Source organism: Gobius niger (genome assembly GCF_951799975.1).
Source record: "Gobius niger genome assembly, chromosome: 2".
Taxonomy (NCBI): Eukaryota; Metazoa; Chordata; class Actinopteri; order Gobiiformes; family Gobiidae; genus Gobius; species Gobius niger.
In genome coordinates, this window is record NC_136853.1 from 28,226,598 (window position 1) to 28,247,808 (window position 21,211).

The 21,211-nt window shown below is 39.0% G+C and overlaps 1 protein-coding gene across 1 annotated transcript; it reads left to right on the plus strand.

Annotated features, from left to right (window-relative positions):
• The first annotated feature begins 2,122 nt into the window (after positions 1-2,122).
• Positions 2,123-17,239, plus strand: LOC306960047 (CCR4-NOT transcription complex subunit 2-like). The gene is made up of 15 exons (XM_079552314.1): positions 2,123-2,132; positions 3,429-3,560; positions 5,384-5,456; positions 8,503-8,650; positions 8,725-8,925; positions 10,230-10,309; positions 10,393-10,518; positions 12,336-12,466; positions 12,543-12,666; positions 13,888-14,044; positions 15,424-15,485; positions 15,561-15,610; positions 15,685-15,785; positions 15,868-16,012; positions 16,376-17,239. The coding sequence occupies exons 2-15, from the start codon at positions 3,441-3,443 to the stop codon at positions 16,460-16,462; spliced, it is 1,605 nt and encodes a 534-aa protein (XP_079408440.1). The 5' UTR covers positions 2,123-2,132; positions 3,429-3,440; the 3' UTR covers positions 16,463-17,239.
• The last annotated feature ends 3,972 nt before the right edge of the window (positions 17,240-21,211 follow it).

Below are 21,211 nucleotides of genomic sequence, written 5' to 3' on the forward strand. Positions count from 1 at the left end.
GGCACAATGAATGGCAGCACCCATGGGAACGTGGATGGATGGGTGAAATTTAATTTCCCAAAGGTGGACTCCATTCAAGTTACATCTCAAGGACGATCTGTGGAAAGAGGACACACCTGAGCTCAGTTTTGAGTGTCATAGCAAAGGGTGTCAGTACATGTAATATTTCTGTTTGATTTTTATACGTTTGCAAAACATTCTAAAATACTTTTTTTCAGTTCGTCATTATGGGGTATTGTGTGTCGATTGATGCACATGATACACATGATGACAACAGGCCGAAGGATGCTCTTTTTAACTGCATTTTAGATATCAAATCCTTCCCTAAAACTTTCTCCAATTTAACCAGGACAAAACTGAAGTTTTAGTCATCTGTCCTGAGACCCACAGGAAAAAAAACAAAGCTAGAGTAACTGTCTTTTAATCTATCCACACAGGTAAACCTGGGCTTGATTTTTGAGTCTGAACTGACTTTTATTCCACAGGTTGACCTGGGTTTATCAGGTTAAGAATATCACAAAGATTGCTTTACTTGGGCGCACCGATGCAACCAACATAAAATGCTAGTCTGGAGCCCTTGAATTATTTATTCCTTATTTTATTCACATTTTCGCTTATTTTACCAGCATTTGATTGTTTTTTGCCTCTGTGTTATTGTTGTCATCTTTTAGATTTTTTTTATGATCTGCCAGTGTGAGGGACTCTGTGGGGGCTGTTCTGTAGGTGCCTGGATGGAGGTTGGATGTTTCTCCCACACCTCCTCCGGGCTCCCTGTGTTGGTGCAGCTGTAGCTGATGCGTGGCTCCCGGTGCAGACAACAGACTGTAAAATTAGGAATGGACTGAGGCTTCCCCTATAGCATTCAGTGCAGACTAGCTGAAGCCCCTTGATGGCAGTTTGGCTGCATTTTGGGAGCCAGGTCCATTATTTAGAATAGGGCAAAAATCAAAATAGTAAAAGGATAAAATTAGGACAACATGTTAAGACAAATGCATGGCGGTCAGAATGACAAGCCTGTGTTCAATAATGACTTAAAGAGGGGCAAAGCTTTCCATTTACCGATCGATCTGCGTTCCTACCCTCACCTATGGTCAGGGTGCTGGGCGCAGCCGGCGCACCGCTCGAGATATGGTGAGGAGCTCAGTTACCCAGGAGGAGCTTGGAGTAGAGTTGCTGCTCCTTCACGTCGGCACGGTAGTACGGCGGTTAGCACTTGTGCTTCACAGCAAGAAGGTCCAGGTTCGATTCCCACCAGGGATGGAGCCTTTCTGTGTGGAGTTTGCATGGTCTCTTCGTGTCTGCATAGGTTTCCTCCGGGAACTCTGGTTTCCCCTACCACTCAAAACATGTACAATAGGCCAGGAAGAATGAGAGTGTGCATGGGGGATGGCGGATGGAATTTAGCCCAAGGCTCAATCCGGTGTGGCTTGTTCATTAATATGCATTGTCCCTATCAAATAAACCAATAAAGCAAACCAAACGTTGACAGGAGTCAGCTGAGGTGGGAATCTTTTTTTGGATGAAAGATTGATTGATTGATTGATTGATTGATTGATTGATTGATTGATTGATTGATTGATTGATTGATTGATTGATTGATTGATTGATTGATTAAAATGTTAAGTGCGGTAAAGAGTCAGTTATTATTATTATTATTATTATTATTATTATTATTATTATTATTATTACTATTATTATTATTATCATTATTATCATTATTGTTCTTATTATTATTATTATTATTATCATTATTATTATTATTATTATTATTATTATTATTATTATTATTATTATTATTATCATTATTGTTATTATTATTATTATTATTATTATTATTATCATTATTATTATTATTATTATTATTGTTATTATTATTATTATTATTATTATTATTATCATTATTATTATTATTATTATTATTATTATTATTATTATTACTATTATTATTATTATCATTATCATCATCATTATTAGGCCTATAAATAGTAAGTTTTGGGAAACTGCCATGATCATGGCGCTGAGGGTGATGGAGGCTCTCGGAGGTCAGAGGCGAAAGGCATCCCAGCATCCTCACTGATTGGCGAAGAGATGTCGGCCATCTTGGATTGTAGCGGAGAAGAAAGATTGATGCGGTGAGTATTTTTAATCGTTAAACAGCCTTTCTTTATTCACAAAATACTATGAAGCGTAACTCTTTCACATGATTACATGTAATGCAGTGCTACGACGACATGCGTGTAAATGCACATGGTTTTCTTTTTGCAAAGACAAGTAGTTGCTTTCTGTTGTTGTTGTTGTGTGGAAAACTCACGGACGGAGGCGCACTAGGCCCAAACCCAAATATACAGTATTTGTTTAAGTTGCTTCCAAAATTCCACGTATTCTCAACATTATAGGGACTTTAATTGTTATTTCATGACCTGGCGGAGTCCCGTTTGTGTGACTATTAGCCAAATACCATCCAGTCTAGAGAGTGTTAGCTCAAATGCTAACATGTATGTCTGTTGATTTAGAATTTGCGTTAGCTCTTAGCAGACAGCGTTAGCACTCACTAGGAGCTACTATAGAGTTTATTGTGGGGTATGTGTGTGTTTGTGAGTATGGCTTAATAACTTATTACGCTAACGTCTTGACAGAACAGAGCGGAGTCACTTGCAAAACCATTAGGCGCTCTGCTTTGTCTTTATAGCCTTAATGCAACACTGCTGCATCTTTAAACTAGTGTTAACGCTTAACCACTTTGAATGGCACTGGCACGAGACTAGTCTCACTGTGCACATCGCTACACGTTTGTTACAGGACTGTCACAATACGAGCTATTCTCCTTGTGCTTGTTTATTTTTGGACAACTGCTTTATAGAAACTAGAGACGTGCATTCAGTGCCTCATTCATTCTGACGAAGGTCTCTTGGCTAACCCCATTATTAGTGCGTAAGTGGTAAATGACACTATTTGAGAATACAGTTACACTTCACATTGCTAATGTTTGCTTGCTAATATAAAAGATACGGTCCGGTCTGGATCTGTGGCGAAGACTGTAACATAGTCAAGCCATAGCTCTATCAAGAGTACTCTCAGGGCAGACTCAGAATAGGTTTTATTGCCATTGTTAGTTTACAGGTTCACTAACTTGGAGTTTTCTTTTGTGCAGACGTGCAACATGAAACATTTAACACAAAACTTTGCAGAGATAAATAATAAAGTACAAAAATATATACAATTTAAGGGAATGCATAGAAATTGATTAAGAATGAAATGAACAACAGTGTAAATGGATTATTTTCAGATGCATTAAGTATTAGCAGCAGCCGCAGGTTTACCAGATTGTACAAATAATCCTTTATCGATATTCTGAAAGTACTGAATGACGATTTCCCCTGCCAAATGTGTTTTAAATAGTTGTCTTGTTTAAACTGTCTGTTTTGCAGGTGACACACGGTATGTTTGGTGCAAACCGGAAGAAGTTTTTGGAGGGAGGTGTAGAGAGCGATTATACAGATGACACCAGCCTCTACTACAGTCAGCAGTCCATGTTCCCTCCCCACCGCGGTGATAAAGATGTGAGCTAATGAAACACAGAAAAAAATTCCATCTAATGCATCACCTAAGTTGAATTGTGTCATGTGTAAAGATAGAAGTTCAGAAACATTTCAAAAATAATGGGTCAACACACTACTTAAGATGCTGCACTGGATGATAGATTTGGACCTATACATTTGGTTTCACTGGCCCTCATTTATCAAACTTGCATACGGTGAAATCGAAGCATATGTGAGGTGTACGAAAAATCACCGCCTGTTTTGGCACTTATCAATCTGGATGTGCGCGCAAATCCTACACCAAGTCAGGAGGTTGTACACGATACACCAATATTAACTTAACACTAAACCCCACTGGAAAACAGTTTTAACAGCATGAATTGCATTGCCACATTGCATATAATCCTCATTGGTGATTTAAACATGAAACAAGGCTACACCGTTAATATTTATGCACAGACTTTAATTCAGTGTCGCGCTTCATCGACCTGCTCCTCTACGCCACGGGCCCAAGCGCAGAGGCTATAGTTGGAGGAAAATGTATGTGAACGCTTTGCCGAAATTGGTGAAATGTGGTCTGATCTTCATCAAAATCATAAGAATGAATTTACAGTGTCTGCTTAAACTAATACCACCCAAACAATTGCATGTTATCATATTTTTAATGGCCGTAGCATGTTAACATTCACAGGACATTGAGTAAAAAGTAAGTGAACCCAGGAATCTCACTGAACAGTTTTGTAAAGAGGAATGTTCCGAGATTCATCCTGATCATTGTGAGCGTCTAATCTGCAACGACAGAAAAGCAGTTATTGCTGCAAAAGAAGGTTCAGCAGCTCTTTAATACAGGGGTTCACTTACTTATTCACATGCTGTTGTGAATCTCTAAGGTTATTTAATTATTAAACTTTGAAGAATTCCACATGTTCAACTTTCAATAATTACACATATATTCTGTCAGTTCACAGAATATTTTGCCAGTAGTGCTGTGGAGCATCCAAGAGCTCTTTTGCAAACCAAAGTTCAGTAGTTTGGGAGGAACACACACCGTGATGTGTGGAGGAAAAATGGAACAGCGTTCCAACATCAAAAGCAGATCCCCACTGTGAAGTATGGTGCAGGGAAAGTCATGGTGTGGGGCAGCTTTGTTGCCTCAGGACCTGGACAACATGATATCCTCAATAGAAAAAGCTGAGACACGTAGTCCTGCCCGGCTCCAGCACCGAGTCCGAGGACGAGACCGCAGCCAGGTCATGGTCCAGACTCTTTTTATTTAGACCTATAGCTTATTTCATGAAGATAACTTTTTATTTCTTTATGTAGTTAATGTGATCTTGGATTAGGTATACGGATAATGTGGGTTACTGACAGATTCTATAATCTTCCTAATGCGCAAAAAAAAAAATCATATTTGTCAAAAACAATTCTTTATCATTTCCTGGTTAGAGGAATGTTCTTTTATTTGCCATGTTTCGTGCATTCGTACGTTCGTGCCGTGAAACTCTTGGGTGAAGCCTCCTGATACATGAATATTTTAGAGTGTTTCATTTAAATGATGCTGGTTTTTATCGCCGCATTTATTATCAGTTGCTCATGCGTACAGCAGGATTGGAGCGTAAGCACAGGTTCATAAATGCCATACGCCCTCTGACGTATGTCGGAAATACACTAAAATATACACCATTTTTGTATGCAGTGAATAATGAGGGCCACTGGTAGTGATATATTTAATGTTATCACTGTAAATCAACCAAAATGTCTTCAATTGCATTTTTAAAGCCATGATGATGCACAATCTGAAGATATACTCACCAAAATGATAATTGTGCATTGTCCTTTTCCAGATGCTGGCATCGTCTTCGTCATCCTCAACGGGTCAATTGTCACAGCTAGGAGCCAGCTTATATGGCCCACAAAGTAAGAAAGACTTTTGTCAAAAAACATATTTTTCATTTTTATTATCATTTTGCTTAAAAATGTTATGGGCTCAACACACAGGTCATGATGTTTCTCCTTCTCCATTCTTTTCTTATGCAACTTTCACACACAAATACTACACACTTCCAGGCCCTGGTAAAAGTTTTGGAATTTTGTAGGTCATGAAAAAGTTTGAGAATTGAGAAATTCAAATATAATTGATAATTGAATATAAATTGAGTAAATCAAATATACATCGAGAACCACTGCATACTTTTTTATTCAGGTGACATTATAGCGGCGACATGCCCCCCGCCATGGTCCCTGAACGTAGCTCGTGGGAGGCCTCTGCACAACAGCTAATGCAAGCTAAAAAGATGATAATAATGCGTCACTTGAAAAACACAAGACCAGAGGATGCAGAGCAGCAAAAGTGTTCCTCAGGCTGGTGACTGAATAAAGATGGATGTGGAGATGGACTTTTCCTCAGAGGAGTAAAGAGAGGGAACCTTGTGAACATAGTACACATCATCTTGCATGAGTAAAGCAAATGAATTAATTGACTACACTAGTAGGGGTGTAATGGTGCACAAAGTATTGAACCGTTTTCAGCACGTTTGGCTGGGTCCACTTGTGTACGGCTTTTGAATAGTTTTGGGACATTCATTTAGTAGCACAAGTTTAAGTGCAGCAGAACCAAGAAAACATGTTCAAGTTTATTGCCATGTTGCCGTAGTGTCTGTTACTTTAGCAAAACACTGACTGATCACATCAGTGGTGGTTTTTGATATTGGGCAGCATAAGAGCGCGAGAAACAACAATCATGGCATTTTGCTCTGTAGTTTCCTCCAGCAGAATCCCTGTGCGTCGCTGCAGCCTCTTTAAACCTTACCTATTATAAAGCTGCAGAGCGGAGCTGCTGCAGAGCCACAACTGCAGACAGCAGTAATTATTCAGAGGTGCCAAGACAAAAACTAAAGGAAAGAAGCTACATGCAGAAGTTATGCCATACCTGTCGAGTTATGGATATGAAAATACGGGACATTTTCTAGCGCATTTTCTCAAGCTCCAAGACGGGTCAAAATAGTTTTCCAGCCAAACCGGGAGACTTGACGGCTACGCAACCTCGCGACAACTGCCACTCAGGCTTTTGCAGGTGGCAGTTCTGACGAGGCTAGTGATAGAGTCCAGTTTAGAGGAGCAGAGGGGGGTGTTATTTTAAATATATTGTTTTAATATATTGTAATACGGGGAATTTACAGGATAAAACTAATACGAGAAGACGGCGGGAAAGAGGGGCAAAATACTATGGTTTTCTAGCCAAAACGGGACACTTGACAGCTATGATGCTAACACCAGCTAACAGCGGCTCAATAGGGCTATGATGTGAAATATATAATCTCGTATAACCTGCCTGTTCTAGCGATTGGGTTGAACATGGTCTCAAAACTTGTACCTGGCTGACTCTGGCCAGTGGAGACACTCGACTACAGGGGTAGACCTGGCACTGGGCTGGGTTGGAATTGCCCTAAAAGGCCTATAAATTAGCAAGTTGTGGAAACAAACTGCTCAACACAGACTTTAGAAATCGAGTTGGGAGCTCATCAAGGCAGCATGTACATGAGTTCAGACAGGAGATAAGATTTGATTGTTTTGTCAGTGACTGGTGTGAAATGTGTCACCTCCAGGTGTCTTTACTGGCTGCAGGGTTACATTTGTGTTGTGGAAGTTATTGCTTTTTTAGGGTGCACTCACACATCTGAAACGCGGCCAAGCACCGAAAGCCCCTTCGGCGCGGTTCGTTTGTGTAGTGTGAGCGCAATCAAACTGTGCCCAGGTCCAGCTCGGTTCTGGACTTTGGTGCGCTTGGAGGAGGTGGGTCTCAGCTCGTTGCGGTTGTTTCAGTATGTGCACACGCAGCTGTCATACGAGCGGCTACATTTGTCCCGGTAAAACAGTGAGAAAAGGCTGTATTTACAACGTGTCCGTGCCGCTGTGCTGCGTTTACCTCCTGATGAATGACTTGAGCTGCAGCAGCCGTCTCGCGCTCGTGTCTTCGGCCGCCTCACGCTTGTCTCTGGTCTGACTTCACTGGTTCCGCATAAGGCTTTTATCTGACCGATTAATTTTATTCATCATAGCCCCTTTTGTTTAAACTGCAGTACTATGCAAAGAAAATGGGAGTAAAGTAAACCGATTTGACAACGGGGCATTATTTCATGCTGCTGGGTTAATTTTTTTCTTCCCTTCCGCATTAAACATGTTGCGCTGCTGCACATGTAAACAAACAACTCCTTGTGCTTCTCTAATCGTTAATGTTGAGCCTTGCATTTTAAACCCTGTCAAACAAATGTGTATGAAAACTAGTAATCCATAATGGAACAGAGCCAATTTTTGTGCCCCAAGCAGAAATGCTTGGCACCGACCGATTTCCATGCATGAAGTCTCCTCATCGTTGGCCCACCTGTTCTTATTCAATACAACGCCATTTCTGGTCCAACTGCATAATAAGTGGTGCAAATACTGTACCATGCCAGTCAATCACAATGGCTTAGTGTTTTGCCCCTCGAAGCACTTGATGCCTGACGCACAGCGCTTTAGATACTACATACTGTGGTAATGCTAAATGACAATGACAATAAAGCGTTCATTGATTGACTGATACAGAAGGCAGCGGCACTAAAGCGCTGTGTATTGCTGCTGCAGCATCTTGTATGTTGGATTTCACCTCATTGGAAAGTAGAAGGTGAAAACAAAATAATCATTTTTGAAAGTTCTCATGAAGTTTCTTTATCAAGCCAAATATAGTTCAAAGACATATCTGTGACGTAATCTTGCGAACGACAGTTGAGCAGGTGTTCGTATAACCAGTAGCTTTGCTGTTCAAATCCCGGCTCCTGCAGGTACTTACTGTTGTTGTTGTGTCCTTCCTTGTGCAAGACAACCCGATTTGTCCCTAGTGCCTCCATACACTTGTGTGGGTGACCATCTACCATTCATCTAATTCGCTTCCACACAACATTAAACTGTTCTTTTGTTTCTTCAGGTGCATTGGGGTTTCCTATACGTGGTATGAACACTGGTGCTACACCTCAGCTTAGCCGAAGTGGGTTGAACCAATCTGCCAGCCAGCTTTCCAGTCATGCCAGTACGCCAAACACTGGCACAATGCACACGCCACCTTCTCCAAGCAGGTACATACGCAGAAGCTCTTTGTGGATGACCCTTGTCCAAACCAATGCTGTACAATCTGCCTTTTGTTTTGCAGGGGTATTTTACCAATGAGCAGAGGAAATGCCTTGAACCATAGTCAGCAGGTAGGAGGTCCAACAGGGCAGTCTGGTGGGATTGGAACAGGAGTAGAAAGAAGTGGAAGGAGTGGCAGTATGGGGAGCCCTAGCCGGTCTTCACCCAGCATCATCGGCATGCCCAAGCAGCAACAAGCACGACAACCGTTTACGATAAACAGGTAACCAACAAATGTAAATTGTGCATCATCACTTCTAAAGTGGCAGTCAAAGATCAAATGTTATTTTTGACCATTAAAGGTACATGATGGAACCTTGCATGTCAGAAAAACCTTTTTAGTGACCCAACGGCTGTATGGGTGGTTAGTCTAGGACTTTCCATCACAGTGGCTCCAGGGTCAATTGTTTATGGAGTTTCTGGTAGGTTTTCACTGATGGATCCTCTCACCAGAAAGACCTCCGAAACCATTGATCCTGGAGCATTCTAGAGGCAACTGTGATGGAAAGTAAAGCCATTGGGTCACAAAAAGACCAAATACGCATAAATATCAAGATTCATTTTCACATAAAAAGTTACATAATGCAACTTTAAGGCCTCTCAAAGCAAAGAACTAATGAGACGTCCCACAGTAGCTCTCATTTTAACAGGAGCAGTACAGGGGCAGTAGTGTGTCTCTTGTGAGAAATTTAGGCATGTGGATTTCCACTGTTGTGGGATTTTTGTGGAGTATGGAGACCTTATGGTATAAGCAATGAGAAAAACAATGTTTCCATTTGCCTGTAAAATTGTGCCAATTATATCATTTTTCGATTAGAGTAAATGGGGAGTTCTGGTCATCGCCACGGCAACACCGTGAAATATATGACATGGGTTTCATTGACTTTTTTGATTAGCACGACCGAATGGAATTTTCTGACAAATTTCATAAATTTTCATCAAACACAATTTTTTACTCCCCATATAAAGTTATATGGGGAGATTTCCAAATGGAAAATGGATTGTACCTTTTTTTTTAAAATTATTATTATTATTATTATTATTATTATTATTATTATTATTATTATTATTATTATTATTATTATTATTTTTACGTATTAGAGCAAACGGAAACATTGTTTTTCTGATTTCTTATTTCATAAAGTTTTCAAAAATGTATATTTTTGATACTCTCCACAAAAATTTCAAAAAATTACATAGTGAACCGGACTACTCTGGCCTACTGCAGCTTCTGACAGTTTTGATTTGCTATTTTTAATAGCCAATCATTGCAAATGAGCTTATAAAACACTTATTAGAACCCATTAATTGAATGTAAGAAGTTCAAGCTCCGATTTTTTTTCTATACAATATTTCCATTGTTCCAAGTCTAAGTCTGGACTTAAACTGTGACGTGATAATTGTGTGAAGATTAGAAAGAACACAGACATCAGTTTAACTTTATTCGGGAGTCATGGCCCATTTTAAAATATCTTTTACCTAAACTCACATCTACAATTATGAATGTTGTGCTTTGTTTTTGGCCAGTATGTCAGGGTTTGGGGTGAACAGAAATCCAGGCTTTAACATGAACAACTCCTTGTCCAACAACATCTTCAATGGCACAGGTTACTTTTGTCTTTTCCCATTTGTGAGGCTTTCAAATGTTTGTGCCTAATAAACAACTTAATTATTTTAATTTTGTGACTAGATGGCAGTGAAAATGTGACGGGGCTGGACTTGTCAGATTTCCCTGCTTTAGCAGACAGGAGTCGAAGGGACGGGAGTTCAAATCCAACCCCACTGCTCAACCCGCTGGCCGGTCGGGCTCCCTATGGTGATTAACCCTTGTGTGCCCCATAATGCAGAGTTACACTCGTGGTCACCCATTTTGTTTCTCTAATATCTCAGGCATAAAATATCATTTTTAAATAAGTTTGGGTTCTATCTTTAGTGTAGCTTCAGACTAATGGCCTGATACTAAATTTGTGTTGTTGCTTTTTTTTTCAGTTCGTAGGCCTTGTTTGTGTAAAAAAACACCAAATCCGGAACAAACAGTCATAAAATATCAAAAATCTAATTCTGAGGATAACTTGGACTATCTGGTCAGTTTCCAAATGGAAATAGTCAAAATTTGTGTTAATGCAATTTTTGAATTTTCTCATACATTTGAATGAGAACAAATAGTTACACTCGTGGTCACCTGGGGTCATTTTTGACCCCATTTTGTTTCTCTAATATTTCACTCACAAAATAACATTTTGAAATAAATGTGGGTTCTATCTTTAGTTTGACTTCATAAAAATGCACTGATAGTAAATTTACCAGTTTTTATTATTTTTTGGGTCGGTGGAAAATGTTTATGTAAAGAAAAGTCAAATTTTGAGCCAAAAATGGCCCTGTAACACTGAAAATCCTGGAGTGGATATAACTCGAAGTATTTGGTGAATTGGGCACTGGGAGAGGCTCAAAGGTAGAGCAGGTTCTGTTTTTGAAAAATGTTTCATTTTTGAATGAGAGCAAATAGTTACACTCGTGGTCTCTGGGGTCAAATCCCATTCATTTCAATGGACATGTGCCGATCCTGCATGTTTTCTGTCTTTGACCTTTTGTACCGACTTCATTTGTGCTTCAAATATGAAACCATTATTATGTTTCCATCCCAGAGGACCTCCTTGACATGCACATTCATCAGATTTTGAATTCACATATTTTTACAATAGTTCTAGGGCCTAAAGCCTGAAAACAGCAGCACCATTTCAATGGCAGTGTCCTACATGTCTGTGGTTCCAGCTATATTTTTGCCATTTGCCTTTCATACTAGCTTCATTTCAACTCCAAATCCATAACTTTTTTAAATATACACTCCACAGGACCTCCTCTACATGCACATGTACCAAATTTTTAATTCAGTCATTTTTTCATAGTTTTAGGACCCAAAAAAACAGCGCTATAACCCAGTTTCGAAATATAGCCAAACTGTGATTGTCACTCTCTTATTTCAGGAAAGTCTCTTTATTCTCCTCAAAAAATCTGCTCAAAGCTGAGTTTACATCTTAATTCATGAACTTTTATCAAAATATTAAATGTTCACTGCAGTTTGACAGTGAAAGTAAAGTACAGTAGACCACGAGTGTAACTATTTGCTCTCATTCAAAAATTAAACATTTTTCAAAAACAGAACCTGCTCTACCTTTGAGCCTCTCCCAGTGCCCAATTCACCAAATACTTCGAGTTATATCCACTTCAGGATTTTCAGTGTTACAGGGCCATTTTTGGCTCAAAATTTGACTTTTCTTTACATAAACATTTCCCACCGACCCAAAAAATAATAAAAACTGGTAAATTTACTATCAGTGCATTTTTATGAAGTCAAACTAAAGATAGAACCCACATTTATTTCAAAATGTTATTTTATGAGTGAAATATTAGAGAAACAAAATGGGGTCAAAAATGACTAATAATAATAATAATAATAATAGTAATAATAATAATAAATTTAAAAAGTAACTAATAAACAGAATTGGATTTCAGATTAAACTGATTAATACTTACCACCAGATTATTCCACTGTACTAGGAAATGATTAGAAATACCTGTCATATGTAAAACATTCTTATGGAATAATAAAATTACTTTTCGGATGATGTTTAGTTGGCATGGTAACCAAGCCCTCCAGTGAACAGTCACAGGACTTCTCCATCCATAATGAAGATTTTCCAGCCCTCCCTGGTCCAAACTATCAAACAAAAGATCCAACAAGCACCAGTGAAGACAGTAAAACGGTTCGTATGTGCATGAGGAGATTTTATTTGCTAGAACTAAGACATACTGATGCTAATTTGTCTGTGTTTTATGTAGAATCTGAACTCATCGGGAAAGTCTGCATCAAACTCTGATGGTCCAAAATTCCCTGGCGACAAAAGCTCTGTAGCATCGAGCAATAACAACCAGCAGAAAAAAGGGATTCAGGTGCTTCCAGATGGTGAGACACTGATCAACTTGTGCAAATATAACTGGTTGGGGAGTGACTGTTCATGTGGTTGTAGTATTGTTTCCGTACAGCACGTTCAGTTTGGTCCACTTGAATATACTGTTTGACTGTAAACTAGTTTGTAAATTGTCTGGCTCAATCTTTGGAACAACAAAAATCAGATCTTAACAATTTCCATTTTATTTTTTTATTTTTTTACATTATACAGTGTAGTCAAACGTGTCTAAATATGAGTGTGTAAACAAAAGTGTACTGTGGCAAAACTTTAGCCATTACAATACCCTCGAAGACTGGGCAAAAAAACATCTACAAATTCCAGCAAAAGTGTAACCTGGCTAACACCATGCTGCTGTGTGCGCTCGAATCATTTCGAACTGCACAACAGCCTGGGGACCATGGCCGAAAGTTTTGCATGGATTTGGGAACCAATCACAGAACGAGAAGGGACGGCAAGATGATGACGCGCTCTTTGATATACTGAAGCTTGTAGTTTATTTACGGATTTAAAAAAAAAAAAAGTTTATTTACGGATCAAACATGACGGCAGCAGATGCGACGCTATTTTTCGATCAAGTTTTAGGCCGTGTTCTAAATAGTTTAGCTCGAAAGTTTACAGCGGGTACGTCATACGTCATCTCATACGATGATACGATTGGCTATGGCCTCGTGCAGACGCATGATAGACATTCATAGCGCCCCGTAAACCACACCTCTCCTACGAGAAAATGAATTGGTGGTCCCCAGACTAAATATCACTTGTTATTTTAGTCTGGCGTTAGCCAGGCGAGCAAAAGTGTGTAATTATACGTAAAATTATATATTTGTTTAATTCAACTCGAGTTTGTCTGGAGATCTGTAACACCTGTGAGCTGTAATGCGTCACCGCCCTCTTCAAAATCTGATGGGAATATGTTACCGTGGTTATTCACAAAACCGAAATGTCCAACTGCATCTATTCATCAGACTATGCATTTTCCAAGATGTGTAAGATTTCATGTTTAAATGTAAAAGCGAAACAAGATGATGAATGAGTAAGGTTCAATCAACAAATCAGTGTAATTTCAGACTTTTACAGATCACTTAAGTAGGGCCTTTTTTCTGCAGTTCCAAAACATTTACCAAATATGTAATTTTACTGAACGGTTAATCTATGGTTAGGGGAAAGTTGACCAGCTGCATGTTGTATCTTACCTCTTTTCCTGCAAATTTCAGGGCGAGTGACAAACATCCCTGGGGGCATGGTAACGGACCAGTTTGGGATGATTGGTTTGCTTACGTTCATCCGTGCAGCAGAGACAGATCCGGGCATGGTGCACTTGGCGTTAGGCTCTGACTTAACCACACTGGGGCTCAACTTGAACTCGCCTGAGTAAGAGATTTCTGTTGAAATTTCTCTATCAGAACATCATTCATCTCTGCCATGGAAAAACCAGCCTGGCGAGCCGTCTTTGACTGAAATTACGTCTGGTTCTTGAGTTTAGATCACAGCAGTGCATTATTCAAATGTTATTACGTGAACCAGGAGTATTTCAGACCATGTTTGTAGACGTTGAAACTACACAGTTGGCATCGTAGCATTGCTGTTGCTGAGCACAAAGTTGTGGATGAAAATTGTTTCCTGATTCTTTGATTGTGCTGTGGTGAGAGCTCCTTTGACTCGTAACACAAACCTCACCAGCCTTCATCCCTCCTGCCTCTCCAGAGGAGATGCCCTCCTCTTCCCGGCCCCGTGCAGTGGCTTCCACCTGCCTCAGATCCCCTCCCCGGCCTTTTAACCTCCTGCCTCTGGCTTGCTCTCCCACAAACCCGACTTGTATAGCCTAAACATCGTTTGGTATTCTCTAGGCCTATTTCATATTATTTCAATAATACACAATGTGTGTTAAGTGTGCTGTAGCTTACCTCTGTCCAGCGATCATGTTGTGATGAAATCCTGTTTAAAACATGTTGGTATCCAGTGCCTTCTTTATTGCGTCTTTTGTTTTCACAAGTTTATTGAAGCGTATATTTCCTCTGATTGAAATGCCTAGGTCTGCAAGGCATTTCATACAACCGTAGTCTGCGCTGTCATAAGCTTTTCCTCCTCTTTTCAGGCGTTGTTTTCATTTGTCTTGGTCTGTATGATGTAGCAGAGGTGAGGTTATGTTGCTCCAAATTCAGACAGAATGTGTGTCTTCCTCCTGTCGCTAATGCCGCGTTCACCCGCTGTATACAGCCAACGCACTGATCGCGCCACCCTGTGGTGTGTATCGCCTCGCGCAGTGTGCGAGCCCTCACATCGACAATACACACAAATAACCCGCACATGTTGCACAAGACTCATTCGGTCTGAACACACTTTTTAAAGGGGCCTGAGTCTTATCTAAGACCGCTCTGCTTGGATACAGTGTCACATTCTGACCACAAGCCTCTGAATAGAAGCAAAGCGTCCTCAACTCGACCAACTCAGTCCAGTCAACAATGTAGTCTTCACTGCGATTAATACTTACTGGACGAATGAGAGCCTTCTCAAACATGCAGAGTTAGCAGATTGTTATGCATCCCAATGGAGGCTGTTCATTTTGTTGTTTTCCTAATAGTTTGTCAAGACTGGTTAATTCACCGGCCAATCTGGCTCATCTGTACTCTAGACTAACGTTTGTGTATGGAATCGGAGAAGCATTAGTCTTGGCTTGCCAGGCTGGAAAAGTCATTTTCTAATTTGAATGTATGGTTATTATGTGACTTAAAGCTTTCTCTCCTGTTCAGGAATCTTTATCCCAAGTTTGCGTCACCTTGGGCATCCGCTCCTTGTAGGCCACAAGACATAGGTTTGTGGCCATAAACACAGTGTAAACATGTTGATGTCACTCAATGTTTTAATTACGCTCTATTCCCTTTTTCAGACTTTCATGTTCCCTCGGAATACTTAACCAACATCCATATAAGGGACAAGGTAAAAACAACATCAACACAGATATAATAACTTGTTTAGATGCCTTTTCTAATTTCTGTATGCCGCTCCCACAGCTAGCAGCAATAAAGCTGTCTCGGTATGGGGAAGATCTATTGTTTTATCTCTACTATATGAACGGAGGTGATTTATTACAACTACTGGCTGCAGTAGAACTGTAAGTACAAATTTGTACGCAAGGGGACATTATATTGATATGAGGATCTGGGGTTATAGTAGTAAGGAACTGTTTGACATAGGTTTAACAGGGATTGGAGGTACCATAAAGAGGAGCGGGTTTGGATCACGCGAGCTCCTGGGATGGAACCCACGCTGAAGACCAATGCCTATGAGAGAGGGACCTACTACTTCTTCGACTGCCTCAACTGGAGGAAAGTGGCTAAGGTATTCGTCTGTCATTTCTTATTAAAATAAAAGGTGTTACACTTGTGTTTTACTTTTATTTTAATGACTTTGATTTTGAGTATTGTGGGGGATTTTGCTCAGTCAAAGGAACACAAACTTTAACAATAAATGCAACATGAGACAATATGAAAATAAGAAAATATTCCCATTAAAAAAGTGTGGGGTGTAGATGCTAATCTTTAAAATAAACAGCTCCGAACAATGTCCAATCTTTAAACTATTTTATTCTTATCCTTTACTAGGACTACTCTGGTCCAGTCATAGTTTCCAAATACATTCAGTGTACATGATGTGGAAAGTGGATAAAGAACCTTGTCTAACATTTTCACTTTTGGTTTTTAGGAGTTTCATTTGGAATATGACAAATTGGAAGAGCGACCTCATGTTCCCTCCACTTTCAACTACAACCCTGCCCAGCAGGCTTTCTGATCGCCTCTCCTTTCTCTTGCCATCCAGCCCTTTTGGCTTCAGAATCATCCTCTAGGTTCTTTTGTTCTACACACAAAACTAAATCAGGACAGAGGACACAATGTTCCGTCTCCTCCAGAAAAGACTTTGATTTTAAAACTTTTCAGATTATATTTTTCCTTTACCTCATTTTTCATTTTTACCCTCCACATACGTTTTGCTAGGTCTGTTACATGTGGCACAGTTCAATTACATGCACAGGCAGCACTGTAAATAACTGTCCATCTGATCGAGTGATTCATGTTTCTACTCTAAAAAAGTGACTATTTTTGTCTCGAAGTTTTTTCACTTCATTTTAAGAAGAACTAGATTTTAACTCTACATTTTTGATCACCTTTCAAGATGGATAATTATTTTGCACTGTGCTTACCATGTTGCAGCTGTTAATTCACTGTAATGAAAAGGTTTGTGATTTCACATTATTTTTTACTGGTTTTAACCATTACAATTCAAACATCCTTGAACAGACAGTCAGCACAGTCAGGAGAGGAAATGCAATGTACATTGTAGCACTATTTCATAATAAAAAATGAAAACTTTATTTGTTTTGTGCCTGCCTGTTATGTGGATATATTTCATTGTCCACTTTTTCCAATACTAATTGTTTCAGGGTAGATTGTCAAATAGATTGTAATCTCCAAGATAAGGCATTAACTGTAACGATTGCCCGATGTTTCAAAGAGACACTTTATTGCCATTTAAAATGTCTTGCAACCATATTGTGCTGATGACAATTAATGCAGCTTTATTCCTTTAGGTCTATATGCCTTTTTTCTTTGTTTTTAACTTATTTTGTGTAAGCATATACATATATATATATGTATGTATGTATGTATGTATATATATGCTTTTATCCATTCTTGCTGCATTGTCATCCCACTTACTAAGAATGCAAGTACAGCAAAAAATTTAACATTAAGATACATTATCCCCGAGTGTTTAACGTCCTTCAACAACCACTGCCCAATACAGAAAGTACAGTTGCCGATTTCTGTTTAATGTTTTGACATCAACCTGCACTTGATGCAACAAGGTCTGATACTTCACAGTATTTTTTATAAAAAATATGGCAGCTAAAGTTTTAGGGGAATTTTAGGGAATACTCAAATAAATATTCTCATTATGAAACCATATGAGGCTTTCTCATTTCATGTTTCATGTTTTATCTTTGGGATGATAAAAAGACTCCACTTGAAGCACTCCTCTATTTTGTGTCATGATGGGCAGATGATACTACCTCATGGTGTTGTTATGGCAGTGGACTGCAGCACGCGCACGGGGGCTTCAATGAGAAACGGTTGGGAACCACTTGCTGACAGTAGTGATTTGATAAATACTTTACCACTAGGGGGCGGTCTGAGCTAAACCTACTCACTGAAACAGCGACAGGATGTTGGTTGATGTTATGATTTTAATGCAGCAGCCAAGTTCAATAAAAGGCTAAGCTGGACCCACGTACGTCTATTTTTATGTTTTATTGAAGACTTAACTCTGGTATAGGGTGCATTTCCTTTCACACATTTTTGTTTATGGCCAAATAGTCATGAATGAACCTGTTAAGCCAGCAGCGGCCAGGTCATGATGTTTAAGCAAGACATTACTCAATATGTTGAGAATATAAATGACTGTGAGAATATAAATGAATGACACATTTAAGTATTTTGAGCGAAATAAAAAAGAAGTCACTGATAGAGATAAAATTGTGACATACTACAAAGTGCCACTGGCCACGTGAGCACACTGATAAATCCAGTTATGACAGAATGAGTCTGTTTCTGCCTTTTTAAATCTGCATGTGAGACACAGTCATAGTGGTAGGCTACTATATGATAATAATCTATAGGATCAAGACATAATATTAGTTATAGGCCTTTTTACAAGCACAGTGAGGCCTGTCACAGTAACCTGACTCACAGCAAAGAGCCGGTGCGGTGAGGCGTTGCTTTCGCCCATGAGTCTATGATGACCAGACGTTCACAGGTCAGTTGCTTTTGTCAGGTTGAAGAGAACAGTCGGAGCAAATGAGCATTAAACACTCCCTACCCGTGACCACACATTCATATTTAAAAGACCGTGCAATGATTTACGTCACTAGCGTATTCTGTGCACGAGAGGGCGCCACTGGACCATCTACAAAGAAGGCCTGCAATTTCACCTGCTCTGGGATTTATTTATTTATTTCCTTCAGAATACTTTGCTGATGGTTTTCCATGTTTTTCCATGTAATGGATACGCCTAGTTTGTTTTAAAGGCCTATGACAAAGACATTTCATTTTTATGGACATCTAACTTTATTTAAACAAAAGGTCTACGTGTTCATTTTGTTTACTTTGTTATTTGACCCACATTCAAAATCTATGCTGTTATCAATAAAGAATATATCTCTTGAAATAATCTATGGACCCACAATTCAGTGCTCGCACCCTCACCTTGGGAACCACTGTCCTCGCCTTAACAGCCCCGTCTCCCATGATTGTAATTACGTCTTGCTGAGGCTAATTAAGTACAGTATTTCCATCATAATTACTATTTAGTTCAGTTCAGACTCTTACACTGTGTGATTTACAACCACTTTTAATGCAAGTCTATTAGGTATGATTGGTCAAAAGGCAAAACAAATTCTGGAGCATCTATACCTTACACACCAATGGCAAAAGTGTATTTTAGTCAATTCTTAAATTATTGCAAAGTAGTGCGCATGATTCACACAGACTCCTTCTACGCTCTGACGTCTGGTGTTATTTGTAATCTTGTGGTCTGGAGAGATGATGTTAATCCAAACACATGCCTCCCTGATTGCCAATGCATGATGCATGAAATAAAGCTTCAGCTTCAGTTCAAGATGGGGCAGAGCAAGGTTACAATCCAGCATGACTGAACTCGGCTCTATGGCTTACTGTATGAAGATTACTCATCATGCAGATTTAGATCATTTAAGATGTATTTATTAAACAAAGTCTTAAATGTCATGAATAAAGTGATAATATTTGATTGCACTTTGCTTTTATCGGACAGTAATAAAGAGAGACATTTTGCAGGGTTTTGTGCATATACACACAATACACTTTTATTGCACTTAGTTAATTCTAATGTAGGTGCACAAGTTGAAAGAGCGAACACAATGAAAGAGTAAGAATAAAAGGACCCTTGTTCTGATATGGATGAGCACATTACCAAAGCAAACTGGTTTATGGAGGTATAATGACCCAAATCAATAAACAAACAGCATTGAATGTTGAAATGCAAAACTCAATCCTAAGAATGAAGTTCTGTATTGACTGTTAAACCTGGATGTTTCTGAATTCATCAGAGTCAGCAGAGTTCCCGCGAGTCATTAAAAGTCATTGAATTAATTTTTCCAAAATCGAGGCCTTAAATGTCATTAAAAAGCATTACATTATATTTAAACTGGTGTTGAGACTAAATTAGAATTAGGACATTTCTCAGCAGTTTTTACTGTACTGAAATTAATTGAAAATAATGATCTGATTCAAAAACATATTCATGCAGTTTTGCCAGAAATTTACCTTTTTTTTGTTTTTTCCCTGTTTTGTCCAATTCTCTTTCCTTGTTTGATGAAATGTTTGCAAATCTTAAGAAATTAAATATTCACTGATTTTTTTTCTGTGTTTGTGGCATTCAGATATAGTGTTTGTGCATTATAAATTGCATTGGAAAGCATTAAATTTGATTTATACAGGCAGAAGCCTATATAAACCCTGGTCAGTGTTTGAAGCTACAGTGGATTGGGTTTAATTGAGTTGATCTTGAGCCAACAAACTGTGTGCAGTCTCATGATTGTTGATGCCTGGTTCACGTTCTGGTCAGGAACTGGAGCCGATGGAGCAGACGATGCCTCAAAGTGTGTGTCGCACACTTTCATTATTGTGTCACACTGTATCACACTGTGTTAGGCTACATTGTATAGGCGCCATCTGGTGCTGAAAAAGCATCACAGCAGTGAGCTTGAAAAAAGGTCAACATTGACTGAGCTCATTTATTCTCGTTGAGAAATGTGAACCAAATCGTCATGAATGAGCTTGTTTAACAGCTGAGACAGATAATTTAGTCAGAGGAAAACTGCTCAGGATAATGAAACTAGAAACAATGACCTTTGTGTACTTGCCCCAATGTCCATATAATGATTTATTCCAGGTTAATGTGTACAATTGTCAATATAATTGATAATAATGCCACTATATGCTAATATTTAATCATTTTAAAACAATTTCAATACTATTAATTTTACAGCCAAACCACCTAACATTTCACCAGACAGTATCTTTACTGAGACGTCTCCAGCTCGTCTCCAAGGAGATGTTGACAAAATGCAGTCAAATAAATATTATTATTACAATAGGGTGGGTCCTCTTCCAAATCCATTCTTTGACAACCCACTGCATAAAGTGCATTGTCTGAGTCTAGTCGGTCGGGTCCAACCCATATGTATTTTTAGGTCCGATGCCGTTATGAAAGAGGTTTGTTTTAATGTCCTATTTCAAAGCCACTTCTTTAGCTTTAGCTTTAAACCAAGCAGCTTTGTACTAAACTTAGACAGGTTTTACACAGATTACTCAGATATACATTTAGAACAATGTATATCTGAGAGAAAACTGAAATATGACCTGTTAATATAATCCCGTGAATTAATTTTATGGGCCTATAGCCTCCCTTTATTTCCCATATGAAGTGGCTAAAGGAGCACTATGC

Coding starts and splice junctions, on each gene's coding strand:
- LOC306960047 (XM_079552314.1), top strand. CDS start 3,441: ATGTTTGGTGCAAACCGGAAGAAGTTTTTGGAGGGAGGTGTAGAGAGC. Junction 5,457..8,502: donor CAGCTTATATGGCCCACAAA/GTAAGAAAGACT, acceptor TTGTTTCTTCAG/GTGCATTGGGGTTTCCTATA. Junction 15,611..15,684: donor ACATCCATATAAGGGACAAG/GTAAAAACAACA, acceptor CCGCTCCCACAG/CTAGCAGCAATAAAGCTGTC.